Consider the following 14,867-nt stretch of genomic DNA (forward strand, 5'->3'; position numbering starts at 1 on the left):
CATATATCTCTCTCTCTCTCTCTCTCTCTCTCTCTCTCTCTCTCTCTCTCTCTCTCTCTCTCTCTCTCTCTCTCTCTCTCTCTCGTGTTCCCCAACCACATTTTGTAGAAGTGTCTGTGGAGGCCAGAAGTCAGCCTTTGATTCTTTAAAGCTGGAGTTAAAGGGATTGTGCGTCACCTAAGTGGGTTCTGAAATCCGAAGTCAGGTCCTCTGCAATATCAGCAATCACTCTTAACTGTGGAGCCATCTCTCTTATACGTCTTAAACTTTTATTGTGTTAGGAGTAATCTGAAAAATCTATAGTTCAGATATAAATTCATAGATTTTTTCCCTATTAATTTATTACCTATGCTCTTCGTTTTCTGATTATTTTTTCTATTTCCTGTTATTATAAGTCATGGTCTGGCTCTTTCCTTTCTGCCACAGCCATGCCATCCAGACTGAGGAAGACCCGGAAACTCTGGGGCCACGTGAGCCACTGCCATGGCTGCATCGGTAAACACCCCAAGCATCCAGGAGGACACGGGAACGCTGGAGGCATGCATCATCACAGGATCAACTTCGACAAATATCATCCAGGTTACTTCGGGAAAGTTGGGATGAGGCATTACCACTTAAAGAGAAACCAGAGCTTCTGCCCGACTGTCAACCTGGATAAACTGTGGACGCTGGTCAGTGAGCGGACACGGGTCAATGCTGCCAAGAACAAGACTGGAGCTGCTCCCATCATTGATGTCGTGCGATCGGGCTGCTACAAAGTTCTGGGGAAGGGAAAGCTCCCTAAGCAGCCTGTCATCGTGAACGCCAAATTTTTCAGCAGAAGAGCTGAAGAGAAGATAAAGGGTGTTGAGGTGTCTGTGTTCTGGTGGCTTGAAACCACTCAGGGAGGCCAATTAAATGCTAACATTTTCAAAAAAAAAAAAAAAAAAAAAAGTCGTGGTCTGTTTTTGCAATGAGCTGAGACTAGGACATCATTCTCTCTTGCAACATTACATTATGACAAATCACAAACTATTGGGTCAGAGTCGTACAGAAGACATTTTAGTGAGTGCTGTGGATCCAGGATCCAGGAGAGATAGAGCCAGGATAGCTCAAAGACAGAATGGTTTTCCAGGGCAGCGCCAGAAGGAAGGAGTGGAAGGAAGAAAAGTGCTTTCAGCATGGAAGAGATTCTCGGGGTGTTGGTGCGTGAAACTTGTAATGCTCTCAGTTACAGGTGTATTTGACACTGGTCAAAAGAACTCTGACATAAAGTATTCCTTCATAGTAGAGGGACAAGAGTCAAGTCTTCCTTATGATTGCTGAAAGAACAACCCAGCTAGAAGGTGGACAGCAGAAGCAACAACCAAGTGTGAGAAATTTGCTGAAAGATACCAGATTTAATATGCCATGCTTCCATACAGAAGAGGGCTAATATCTAAATGGTGGACAATGTATAATTTAGCCAGATAAATATATACAAATAGCAAATGACACTCAATTCTTTGTTTGATTTCAATTTAATCACTTTACACTTTTAACGTCTCTGATGCTCAAGTTTAAAAAAAAAAATCCAAGAACAATTGGAAATCAATATCCAGATGTATCTACTGCAGCCAGTACCTTTGTAGCTGCAAATCACAGGTCAATAGCTTAAGAGCTACTGAAGAATTTTGCCATCTGATACTATATTTTGGGAGTGAGTTCTATATATGTCTCCTGCTTATACAGAGAAAGAGACAATAGATTATAGACAGGCGAGTGGCAGGCATAGAAGATAAAGGAGACCAAGGAGCAAGCCATTTAGTTAGAAACTGAGGGTAGATTTAGTGACTTTCATTTTTTTTTTTGTCACAATCTATCTCATATTGACAATATTGAGCAGAACGGGAGGGAGTGCCGATACCTTTACTGATGATATGGATGAACTGTACTTAAATTGTATTAGACAGATGGGTGTGCATCCCACTTTCCATGACCTCCAAGCAGAGCTATCCTGTCCTTGGTCACAAAAATTGCTAGTGTATTTTACAAGCAGGAGACAGCAATTTAAGTTACTCTCCTTGTTTTGGTGCCAGGATTTTGTGTTATACAGTGGCTAGTGCAGAAGTTCATTTTCAGCTCAAATGGTGGACTAACAACTGGCTGGTGCCTGAACCATTTCGGAAGAAGGAAATTGAGTCACTTGTTCCAGGCAAGGGATGCAGTAGCATAGCTGTATATCTAGGAGCTTCTAGGAGCAGGGACCACCCCCTTACAGAGATGACAGGTGCTCAGGCTGGAAGCAAGATAAACGAAGCAGAGAAGAGAAAACCTGGCGTGGCAGCAAAGGCACTTGTCTAAGAATGCTGGCTCCAGGAGAAAGGCTTCATGTTCTTTTAGTTTTGTTGGGTCTGATGGCTTCATTTCATTTCTTACATGGAAAATACTGACGAGCAATGAGCATGCCAATCATCAGGAGACTAATTCAGCAAACAATAGAAGTGAGCCACCCACGTTTTCTGAAAAGGGAGTTTTGTAAAATATCTCTTCCACGTAAATGTCAGAGAAGGCAGAAGACATCGAAATCTGATTTCTGGGATTCTGAGCAGTTTTCAGAGCTTACTTTGTTTAATCTCTACTGTTTATTACATGACTGACAAATAAAAGGGTCTACTAAATGGTTGGTGGATGGATAGACTCCAGAGTTATGTAACTCTTCTGTAGAAATAAAGGAGACAGAACGTTTTATAAATAATTCTACAGCAAATATTTATTGATAATGCACAATGCTATCACTGTGTTAATTCCAGAATACAAAGGAGCACACCAGGATATCCATTTTGAGGGATGACAAAGAAGAGTGTAGCAAATCCTCATTCAACCTGCACATTCCTTCACACACCTGAGATCTGAAGAGTCTATTTTTTTCCTAGATTACATTGTCTCCAAAGATGTATGCTGATTGCTGTTTTATAACCCTTCCTGATTTTCCCTTCCCATAGCTGCCATAGTTCACACGATCTATATATAATCTTAGTAGAAAGTCTTCTGTTTTCTGATTATTTCTTTTTAAAAAAAAAGTCCTTTTAAGACTATATTTTAATTAAAATAGAATTACAATACTTTCCATGTTCCCTTTCCTACCTCTAGCCTCACCCAGATAGCCTCTCTGAACATTCCACCCACCATGACTTATTTCAAAATTGACATATTTTTTCACAGTGAGTTTGGAAAATTTTAAAGGTTATTTTGTCTATGTGTATGCCTGTGTACCACACATGTGAGTGTCTTTGGAAGCCAGAAAACATTGTTGGATCCCCTCAGACTTGAGTCACAGATGACTCCAAGGGGCCATGTAGGTGCTGAGAATTGAATCCAGGTCCTGTGGATAGCAAGCAGTTGGTGCTCTTTACTGCGGAGCCAACCCTGAAGCTCCTCCTAGCGAATGGACATCGTTTATGTTTTGATACCATAGAAAGAGTGGCAATGTTATATCTTAATAGCTTAGTTTATAAGGAACTTTCATTTTAAATAATAAAAGAAATACAAGCTATACTCAATTTTATAAAAGCTACTCATTCGACTTAGTGGCTTTTGTTCTAAAGAATCATTGTTTATGTTCATTGTGAATGAAACTGTAATATATGAGGATAGTTTAATATAAGTTTAAAGTGTATGTTGATAAAGTATATGATATATCTTTTTAAATTATCACAAGGCTCAACATTACATGGGGTCATAGGTTATTATCACTCCCTGCTTTCATTTGATACAGCCGGATTTGTATTTTTATATGACAGAAGAGCACTATATCGGCTTCATTTTATTGGGTCTTGGTAGCATCTATATTATATAAACCACACTAGGAAATGCTGATATGCATACACATTAATAAGTAAGTAGATTAGTAAAAATTATCAAATACAGTTCTTGTCTGCATATTCATACTTGTTAAAGGCAAAATTTAGCAGTTCCGCAAGCAGCAGAATGGGATGTGTTGGCTCATATTTTTAAATCATGTATCTTTGTGTAATGAATGCTACACAAAATAAAAGGTAAGAGCGAAGAACTTTAATCAAGCTTAGGAAAAGATACTATAAGTTATCCCCTCCATTTATTTGTCTTTGGTTTGTGAGTTCTTTGTCCTTTATTAAATCCTTTTGTACAAGAGTGTTTTTTTTTATGATGTAAGAAGACGGATTACTTTTTATTAAGAGCAAAGACAAGAAGATTTATTTTACTTCATGTGAAATATGCACAAGGAGAAATTTTAATTGTTGATCCCCTGGAACTTTTGCAATTAAACAATTAATGTTTTCCTCAGAATTATGAAGTATAACCACAAACCACTATCATTTTCCCACCATTTCTCAAAGTGTTTACGCTCTCAGATATAGCTAAGGTATTTTTATTGTGGTACATTATTTCTTTAAAAATTTATAATAGATAACTACTATTTCAGAGTTGACGAATCTTTGAACATTTTAAAATTCAATATTTCAATAGATACTTACTGCATTTTAAATCTTGAGCCTGGCATTTCTCTATACCACATGCATATATTAGCAGTCTACACAAAGCACACAAGCACACAGTTTAATGGCTTGAATTCCATTCATTAGCTACACACAAAAGCCACTTCATGATTCAATTTTCATGCAATGAAAAAGTGGATTTAAAACTCTGCTGATTACATGAAATGATATGCATGCACACTTAAATTTGTTAGCCTTAATAATAAAGGACTTTTCTTCCTATGTGCTTAGTGAGTAAAAGTATATCTCTCAATTTCAGTTAGTACTCAAAGTCTCCCCATTGGCTAGACCCCAGACTGGAGCTGTATACTGATATTGGAGGAGTACATTACCACACAGCAAACCTACTTTTAAGCATGGTATTATTTGCCGTGTGTGTGTTTGAAGGGCTGTCAAAGTTAGCTCTGCTATTGTCTCGGAGTTTCTCAAATGTTTGTGATATCCTATTATTTTACCTAGACATCTAATAAATGATTCTTGAATCATGATTCTTTATCGAGGAGAAAATTTGAGATGTATAATTATTTAAAATTTAAAATATTAATTTGACCACATACACTGACTTTAAAAGTCAATTTCTGTTAGAGTTCTGGTAGAACACTGATGATTGCTTGTCCTTCGAGTTCCAACTATATTATTTAGGGGCTCAGCACAGATAAATGTTTCAATGTTTTTTGTTCACTTAAGGATTAAGGAAAAGTACTATTTTTCAGTAATTTATTTACCCATCCCTCAAATTTATAAAATAGAGTTTAAGAAATGGTTGTGTGCATATATTTTAAACAGCTAATATTTGGGCTCTTAATTTTTAGCACAGCCTAACATCAAGAGGGTGGGCTTCTCCTTTAAGACCCCAGCTATTTTCACAGCCACGGGCCCAATGTGAGCTCAGCAGCTGTTACAGACAGGGATGAGTGAACCCAGCTAGACTTGGGGTTTGGAGGAGGTCAAAATCTATTTTGCTGACGTTTCTGTCATGTTTATTAAATTGCATTCTTCGGAATGCAATTAAATTTTTTTTAAAAAAATATTGCTTTTACGCCGAAACACACTATCCAATGTAGTTTGAACAGCACAGTTGATTTTTTTCAAACAATTAAATAAATCTGAAGCATGAGCGTCCCACTAGCCAATGGTGTGTTGTTAGGAATATTAGACTCCCCACCTTTGTCTCATCCTGACCCTAAGAAGGAAGTTGACCAGATTAGCATTTTCCATTGAAAACAGGCTTTGATGTTGAGAAAAGATGTCCCCACGTATCTGCCCTATTTTAATACCACAGTTGTGAAGACGTATTTGAGAAATCATGTAAAACATTACAAAATGATGAGGCAGAAGGAAAAAAGAAGCAGAGATCTCATATCCAATAAACGAAACAGCAAAGGTTAATTAAATCTATAGAATTATCCGAGGCACATTATGGGTAAGGTGTTTAAAAGCATCACACACGAATTCATTTCAAAGAGTTATGATGATCATTTCAGCATTAGATTTCCTTCACCTACTCAAGACTTCAGAAAAGAGAGTTTAGGAATATATTATGAATAGTTTTGTTTTATGTATTATTTGAATAGCAAAATAACAGCCACAGAAAAGAAAACTTGGCCTGTGACGTGAATGATTTTTCTGTTGTCACTGATTAAAAAATGTCCAGTGGTGTGGCTGGCACCTGGTTGTAGCTTGAGTGTCAATGTAAGAAGCAGGTACTTAGACTGAAAACAACACCTGCAACACTGTATCTCTGTATTCAGACCTTCCTTTCTCATCCACAGGAGTGTTTGCTTTGCCAAGGTGAGAGAAGGCTTTCAGTGACTATTCAGATTGGAATGAATTAGCAGTTAAGCAAACATGACTGTTCTAATTGTCCTTTACCCTGGAAGCGGATTGTCAGATCCACCCTCACTCAGGCTCAAGATTTGAAGTATTCAGAGCTTCATAAACACTTTCAGTTCTCAGCTTTAAGACGTTTGAACATGAAGTTATCTGAGCATAAAGATGTCTGTGTATTTAGATTGTATTCGCTTTCAATTTTAAAAACTAATATTACTTTTCTTTGTTTATAGGAAGGCTCCGTTTATCAGATATGGTTTCTTACTCAGGTATAATATCACTTTTATGTCCTTCATATAAACATAAAATTTATATAACCTGTTTGCTATTTTGAAAAATTAAGAGAAACATTAACTATTTGACAATTTTCTAATTTAGCACAGGTGATAATAAATTCTAATATATTTGCATTTAAGAGCACAAAGGGGGCAATTGCTGGCTATTTTCTACCCAGAAGCCAGATGTAAATGGAATTCATTCACAATCAATAAAAGAATAAAATGGAATTATGTTACTGCCTTTCACATTCAATACCTATAACTAAAATAAAAGGTAATTAAATATCCAGCATTTATTTAGAGGACCCAGGTAATTCCAATTAACTCCTTATAAAAATATACATAATGCCTCAGAAAAGAAAGTCCGTTGTCTCTGCCAGTGGCCAGATTCATTTCTGAGAAACTAAAATTCCCTTAAAAGGCAAACGAGTCTGCTCCTAAGTGGCTGATGCCTGGATGTGATTCCCGGGAAACTGGATTCACTCACACATTTTCAGCTGCAGATTTAGAGCTTAGAGCTACGCTTTAGACTTTACTTACAGCCATCCAGGCAGCCAGACGCAACAGCCCTTGACATTCTTTCCTTCTCAGTAAAATAAAAACAGAGAGGAAAACCTGAACCACCATCATTAAACACAGATGCCTGGGGACCAAGCTAGCAAGGGACACAGACAGATGCACAGATCTGTCCTGGAGTTTGCGAAGTCTAAAGGCAACTTTACACTTGCTTCCCAAGGTCTCACATGAGCCTATCCAAAGTATGTGTATTCAAAATTGAAAAGGAACTGTTCCCCCTGATTTATTCTCCTTTAAAAAAAAAACCATGTCCCTCTATTTGATATTGGCACATTAAGTGAGTTATAATATATTAAGAGCAATAAATAAGCAGTTGTATTTACGCAATCAAGAATTTATAGCATATATTCCTCTAAGCAAAGGAAACCATTTAACTGAAGAATAAGGGTTAGTTTAGATTCATGTTATCTACAAACCCCAAGCTGTAAGGATCAGGATTGTGACACCATCAGCCAGGGTGCACTACTGTGTCTCTTCTATGTTCTCGGGCTTTTATTATTTTCAATTATTTTGTGCTCACATGGAACCCCATACAAATTATTAACATTCAATAGTTAAGCTATTTTGTAATGGACATTCATGATTTTCATTGCTCACTTGGAATTTGATTTCATTTTTTTGTCAAAGTGGTTAAGTGTTTTTCATATCTTGTTCATGATAAGAAAATATGCCCCTTTACAAATCTCGCTTACAAATTATTAGCACCCAGATTGGTCACAGCAACATCTGTTTAGAAATAAAGATTATAAATGACCAAGGGTCTAATAATGCTTTTTTTTTTTCATTCTTAGGGTATTTCTCTACTGCTTTTGTTGTAAAAACACACACTTCCATTTTCTAGAATTTTTTGAAAAAGATACAGACAGGTATCAAATTGATCCAATATTTCTAGTCTTTACTGTTTAGATACAAACACATACATAGCAATACATGCACACACAGACGCATAGGAACATATATGCACATATAGGTTTTAAATTAAACACAATGCTTTCAGAACATGTTACCTTTCTGTGTCTCACAAAATACAGTCTCTCACTCTCCATTTCTTTATGTAAGACTATTCTGAGATGGCTTTTTGCAATAATTTTGCCTCTATTTAGGTAAGAATACACAAATATGATACTTATATTCTAAATTCATGTTCCCTCATCATACCTAATGCCCTTGAAGCAATCTTAAATTACTGTTATTACATGGGTCACTAGAAATCAGAAGCACCAATATAAATTTTAAAAAAAGAAAGAAAGAAAAAAACGGAAAACCCCTCATGCAATTAGATCCTGACTAACGGTTGGTTTAATCAATTTGATTTTTATCCCTAAATCCAGTCCTTCCTCTTGAGCTGTCAGCGAGCGAGATAAGAGCCAGTGGTGTAGACGGGCTGTCTTTTACCCGCCGAGATGACAGCCACATGGATTACTAAAGCGTTCAGGGGATAGAAAGCAACACGGCCGCTGCACCCTCATCCAGTGCACAATCTTTCTATTTCATTAATTTTTCATGGAATTTCATTTCCCAACAAGCCGGCGCCTGCTATCCATCTGCTCCACTTACTATGTCCCCCTTGCCAACTTTTTATTTGCATTTCACAACATTCGCAGGCTGCTCTGCTCCTCACCACCTTGCTGAGATTCCCAGTTTACTTTCCTAGATCTGCTTTGTGGGGTTGCTTCCAAAACTCACACCCAGACCCTTAAAGATCTGTACACTGAACCACTCTGGAACAACATAGCTCATTTCAAGACAACTTTTCTGTTGTCAATGCTCCAAAGACTGACACATCATGTGTCAATGCCCAGCTCAGCTGACCAGTCAGATGAGTGTCTGCACATCTCATAGAGACTTCCCCTAAGTCCTTTCCTAGTTGATGGAAGACGGCTACTCTTCACTCTGTCGTGTGTCCTTCAGTTTACCTTGAGTGGGTATCCGTTTCTAAATAGGTCCATATTAAAAGAGATTTTTGTTTTAAATTTTCAGTAACTTCATTTATTTTACATATGGGCTGTCTATTTAAGTATTTTATTTGGAAAGTGAATTTCAGGTCAATGTATCGCTTCTTTGGGGAAAGTATACTAAGAACAACAACAAGAAAAAGGAAAACAGGTACACAACACAGAAAATATATACTATTTTAATCAATGAGACTGCCAAGGTGTATTTATGAGACTCCTCAAATATATTATCCGGACAGTCTATGGGAAGGGATTAAAGTTTAAGTGATTTACTTTTCTGTAACTGAACTATTTTTGAAAACTACCTGAGTGATCTGCTGCTAACAACAATTAAAAAAAAACACTTCGAATCTTAACCTTTATTTAAGTTAAAATGAATTCTTTTGCAATATTTACTCAATAGTTGCAATATTTTCTAATGAAAGCAGAATTATCCTTCATAAAGCAAGGAATAGATGAAATTGTTTACAATCATGCTGTGTAATTCTACCAAGAACTAGAAAAATAAAGTGCAATCGCTTTGTTCGCTCCGTGAACTATTGCAGGCAATACTGTATGGTTAATGATGGCAGGTGATAGCCTTCATAACTACCTGCGCTACCATTGTTTCCCCAAAGTCTCTAATTGACAGCAAAGGAGGATAAACTGCTACGTTCCACACATAAATGGGTTCGGTCCTTACTTTTACACAGGTACAAAAATCAAAAGCTTTGCCTGTTCTTCTCAGTGTACTTTTATTTCTCTTGTCACTGTCTCATATAAAAGTAAGATTCTCACACTTTCCATTTGTCTAGACAGTGTAAACCACATACAAACAATACCGGAACGAAGTCCTAACTGAAACAGAAACCAAAAGAAAACACGCAAAGGTGACTAATACAAGGTCTCAACAAAATTTTCTTTAAAGTCTATCTGGCAGAGAAATGCGTGCTTCTGCCCGGTAGTCCCGCAAGTAATATTCTGTGCCTAAGTTTTCCTTCAGCTTTTGAGGCTTTAAAGATATGTACTACTTCCTAAGTGGTAGGGTGACAGAAACCCACCCTGTGAAATAAAGGACCCCATTTCCAAGGTGATGGATTGCATTTGCCGACAATCATATCCTATCATTACTGTAGTTAGGCTGTAGTTAGTGCTTCAGCTCACAACAGACTGTTGGAGTATGGAAAGCAGATGGTACCAAAGACACTCTTCAAGGCTATACATGGAAAATAAAAGAACCTTTGACACACTGACCAGCTGAATGCTAGGAGGCACTTTTTTAAAAGCCTGAAGTTTGGCTGAGAGATGAGCTGGGAACATGCATGCATACATGCATTTATCATAGCTGCATTTCTTAACTTGCAAGAATAATTTAACAGATTATAATCAGCATCTTCCAGATTTACCCCATAACCTCTCTAGAATTTCCTTAACTCTCTCTGATGCATGTCTGGGTTTTCATGTTGGTCTGGCTTACAATTTGAAGCTGTGCTATTCCTACTTGCTGAAGATCCATGATCATTAAGATAAAATTTAAAGACACCATTGCTCTTTATGGAGCAGAAGAAATGTGAATTTATAAGATATTATAAATAAACTTATCTTTTTGAGAGATGTAAAAAATTATTTACTATGTCCTGTAATCAAGTATAGTAGCCTTTATTTTTTATCATATTTTGTTAACTTTGCTAGTAGAAGCAAATATTTAATAATTTCATTTGTCTATCCTACCACAATAGCTGCTGGCAGGTGCCACCAAAAAGGCCACTTATACACAGGTCTACACACAATAGAAATTGCTGTATGATTGCCTATTGCCTTTGTTATCAAAATCTGGACACTTACTATCGTCAAAATTACAAATATAGTCAAATGTACAAATATTTTCTGTAAAATGTTTTACTTTGGGTTGTCATGGTTCAGTTTTTAGTAAATGAAGACTTTCTCAGATTTTTTTTTTATTTCCTTCCAGAATGCTTTAAGTTAGTATGCCTTATACTTCATGGTAAGGCAAATGAAGGAAGATGAGGATTTCGTGCAGCTTACATTTCTAGAGACGGTGTTATTGTAAATATTGCTCCATTCGCTTTGTTCTAAATAGTTAAACAGACTATAAAACTATCAATTTTTCTTTACTTCTTTTAAAATTGACATTCTTTGTCAAACTGTTGAAAGCTATGGTGATCTCACTATCCATGTCATTTTTAGTAGTACATAGCTTTAGAAGAAATCAGTGTGTCAATTTCAAAACATTTTCAGATAATGAAATGAACATCAAATACATTTAAGCTGCTTATGAATTCAAGTACAATTATAAAATCAGCCCACCCCGCCCCCCGTGAAACCAAACGTTTCGAGACGATCAAAGGCAGGTGTCAGCTCTCCTTTGCTCTCAGGGGTCTTTGCACGATCATAAGCAAGGACTGTTTGCTTCTGACATTTTTGTTTTGTTAATTTGTGTTATTAGAAATCATATTGGATGCAGGGACTGCTAGAAAACACTTGGGAAACCATTGAGCAGAAACTTATCTTAGGCTATCGATATAGACTCTAGAAGGGTTAGTACAACCACCGCATCTCACAATGCATTCTGCATGAGAACAGTTTAAAAATTCCAACTCACTGAAGTTGTGTCTGCTCTGCATACCCCTAGGAACACTTTAAAAGCTAAAAGAAAACCAAAATACTTTCCAGGTACTGGTAAGCGCACTGAACTTCCACCGTCTCACAAAGAGTCAAGTTCCTCTCTGAGAAGGAAGGGACAGCTTTGGGACCATCTTTAAATACATCTGTGGAATGCACACGGGCTAAAGATGCACGCTAGGGCACCGCCTATCACGTTGGAAGAATTGCTAATTTGACACAAACCCTTGTGTGGAATCCCTGCACTTGTGGTGACATTGACTAAGTTCTGAGCCGCCAGTTTCCAACACCGTCAGTAGCAAGGCACAGCCCGAGTTTGTCAGCTGCAGCCTGCCATCCGGTTGTCCATCCTTTTCTGGTTTGCGAGGCTTAATTTTCTTTCTTTTCCTACCATTAATACACAGCGTTTATTTTATTATTATTTTTTTACTGGCAGTAATTTCTGCAATGGCGTGCCTTGTCCTCTTTGTCTATGCCAGTGTTTACACGACCACGAGATATTTCACTGAGTTAGAAAAAAAATAAATAAATAAAAGCCAGTCAGTTTGGGAAGGAGATTGCCAGGGCTTTGCCCTCTTTTTCCTCTGAGACAATTTGGATAGGAGGAGCTGGGGCAAGAGCTCATTCCCTCATTTTTATGTGTGTTGGCTTAAGTGAGTGTTTCTTTTGGCACCCTCTAATAATGTCGGCTCCAAGAGTGTCTAAGTGCCAGCCTTGGGTATCCAGTAGGGACGGTGGTACCCAGAATACAAGCATCGGAGAGTGGATGCTCCTCTGCTCTGCCCTCTCAGCTTCCTTCCCAGTGTCTCCTGCCAAACATCTTCCTCTTAGTAGTGAGCTGGTTCGCTGTATCCTCAGGGCTTGGGGAAAGACCCCTGCCTATTTACAAAAAGATTTGAACTCGCAAGTGCCCTTCTGAGTGTGGACATCCCAGAAACATCCTAAAGTAAAGACGACAAGCGGAAACCTACAAGCGGCCACCGAGATCACAGGAAGGACAAGGGGAGAGAAGGGGGAGAGTTGCAGCGGGCACCAGAGCGCACGCACCGAGAGCGAGAGCTTCTTACCTTTCCTCTTGGACCTCCTCCTTCTTCTCCTCTTGGATTTGCATTTGAGTTGACTGCTTAGCCCTCCAGATCCTCTGCCGCTGCTCCCCAGGACAGATGCCATGCCAGTTGGGAGACTTAGAGAGGAGCCGGTCCTTATTCAGTTTCGCCTTTCTTATTCTTGCTGCGGTGGCTGCTGCGGTGAGTATTTCTGGCTTTCCAAATCAAGTAGCAGGCTCACTTTTTGGACTGGGAATGCTAGCAAGCACCTTCTCTTTAATTGCCGCGTCCCCTGGTTCTGGAGCTACTGAAAGCCTCCGTTGTGGGCTGGAAAGCTGAGCCCTTCCATAGGCAGAAAGCTCTGGGAAAGATTCTCCCGCGCGTCCTGAGCGCCCCGGAGCTCTTTTCTCCTCCTCTGGGCTCCCAAAGCAGGGCTGCTACTTTTGCGCCTCTGCGAGTTGTTTGGCACCATCCACTTTAAAGCCAATCACGCAGGGAGCTCGTCTATTTGCTGCCGCAAAGTCTAATTAGATCCAATCACAACTGTCTTCTGGCTCTGACATCAGCAGCACCAGCTCCACCGCCTCTGGTAGCTTGCAAACTCAGCTCCCATTTGGACGGATGGAGCCGCCCAGGGCAGGCTGGAAGGAGAGAGGCTTCAGAGGAAGCCACAACCACACCGAACTGGTTTTACTGGGAGAAGTCCAACGATACGATTACGGGGAAGGTGACTATGCTGGGATGTCAAGGCTTCTTGGCCGCGTCTACTTGTTATGCTCGAAAGACGCAAGGACTAATTTCTCAAACCCAGCATTTTTTAACTAGTTGTCTTATTAATACACTCATTGTCTGAAGCGGGAAGAATCTCGTTCGGTTCAGGACCTTAGTCAGAAATACGCTGAGATCTGTAACTGCCAAAAAAGACAAGCTCTTTAGGAATTGTTTACTCAGAGACCGAGTATCTGTCTGTTCGCATGTTTGTTCTGGTGGGTTCCCACTTCACTTCCTTTTCATATCCCTAGGCTGTTCCTTTAGAAAAAGGAAAACCTCATAAAGTTGGTGTTAAGATTTCATCTGAATTTTATAGAAAGGGGATTCCCGTGCTGTTTTTCCAAGGATGGAGCAATTATAGGAGAGAGAGGTTAGTAGTAAGGAGGGGAGAGGTGGGGAGGAGGGAAGAAGAGGGGGAGAAAGAGAAGGAAGAGGAGGATATTCCACGGCAATTGTAATATTTACATACAGAACGGAATATTGAGGAAGAAGTGACTATAAATTGAGATAATCTTAAAATTGTGTTTTCAGGGATATTCTAGGTTTCAAGAATTGACTTCCAGAACATAGAACTCCGACATAAGACATAGAAAGGAATATAATCCAGCAATCACGATGGCATCTTGTATTTAAATCTCATAAATTATTAATCATTATAATTAATGATTATAAGATTGGTTTGATAAACATTCAATCTGAAATTTGGTAGGATTAGTTTACAGGAAGATGGGGAAATTATTTTCTGTTTGTTATTTACTGAGTTCCATATTTCTTTTTTTCAAGCTCCTTATGGCCCTTGATATTTCCATATTATTTCTCTTATATAAGACACAATTCTTCCAGGGAACATTGAAAGTAATTAGGATGTCCATGGACTGCTGCATTCGTGAGCTGAGCAATCCTTACTCAGCTTTCATTGATGATAGACAGAGACTGTGAATTCCAAATCCTGACTCCACTGCTAGGATTCACAGCCATTTACATAAACAGTGCCTCAGTTTCCTCATCTGTGAAACAGGGCTAGCAACCACAGCTCCTTCATGGGGCCATTCATACTTTTCAGTCAGTATAGACAGTAGCTAGCAGACAATAACCACTCTGTGATTGTTAACTTTATCCATGATAATCTGGATAATTTCAAGAGACTCCTACAGGTAGGCCTTTGAGATCGAGAACCTGCTTTTCTTCTGTTTTAGACTATTTGACATCCTGACGTTTTTCAAAGAGAAGACTGCAGTCAAACAAACTTCTCCAGATTGGGTTAGATCCTACAATTCCTGCTAACAACATCTC

At 38.6% G+C, this 14,867-nt stretch overlaps 1 protein-coding gene and 1 pseudogene across 1 annotated transcript in view; one reads left to right on the forward strand and one right to left on the reverse strand.

The window, feature by feature from the left end:
* Nucleotides 1–13,167, reverse strand: part of Adarb2 (adenosine deaminase RNA specific B2 (inactive)) — a 541,704-nt gene extending 528,537 nt beyond the window's left edge. Inside the window, exon 1 of the mRNA XM_050142297.1 lies at nucleotides 12,825–13,167. Coding sequence (XP_049998254.1) covers nucleotides 12,825–12,927 — 103 coding nt within the window. The 5' untranslated portion in view covers nucleotides 12,928–13,167. The remainder of the gene's footprint in view (nucleotides 1–12,824) is intronic.
* On the forward strand, nucleotides 429–874 carry LOC126501576 (60S ribosomal protein L27a-like; annotated as a pseudogene).
* Nucleotides 13,168–14,867: the final 1,700 nt, after the last annotated feature.

Source organism: Alexandromys fortis, unplaced genomic scaffold (assembly GCF_014885135.2).
Source record: "Alexandromys fortis isolate MF-2015 unplaced genomic scaffold, M_Fortis_MF-2015_v1.1 scaffold_5, whole genome shotgun sequence".
NCBI lineage: Eukaryota > Metazoa > Chordata > Mammalia > Rodentia > Cricetidae > Alexandromys > Alexandromys fortis.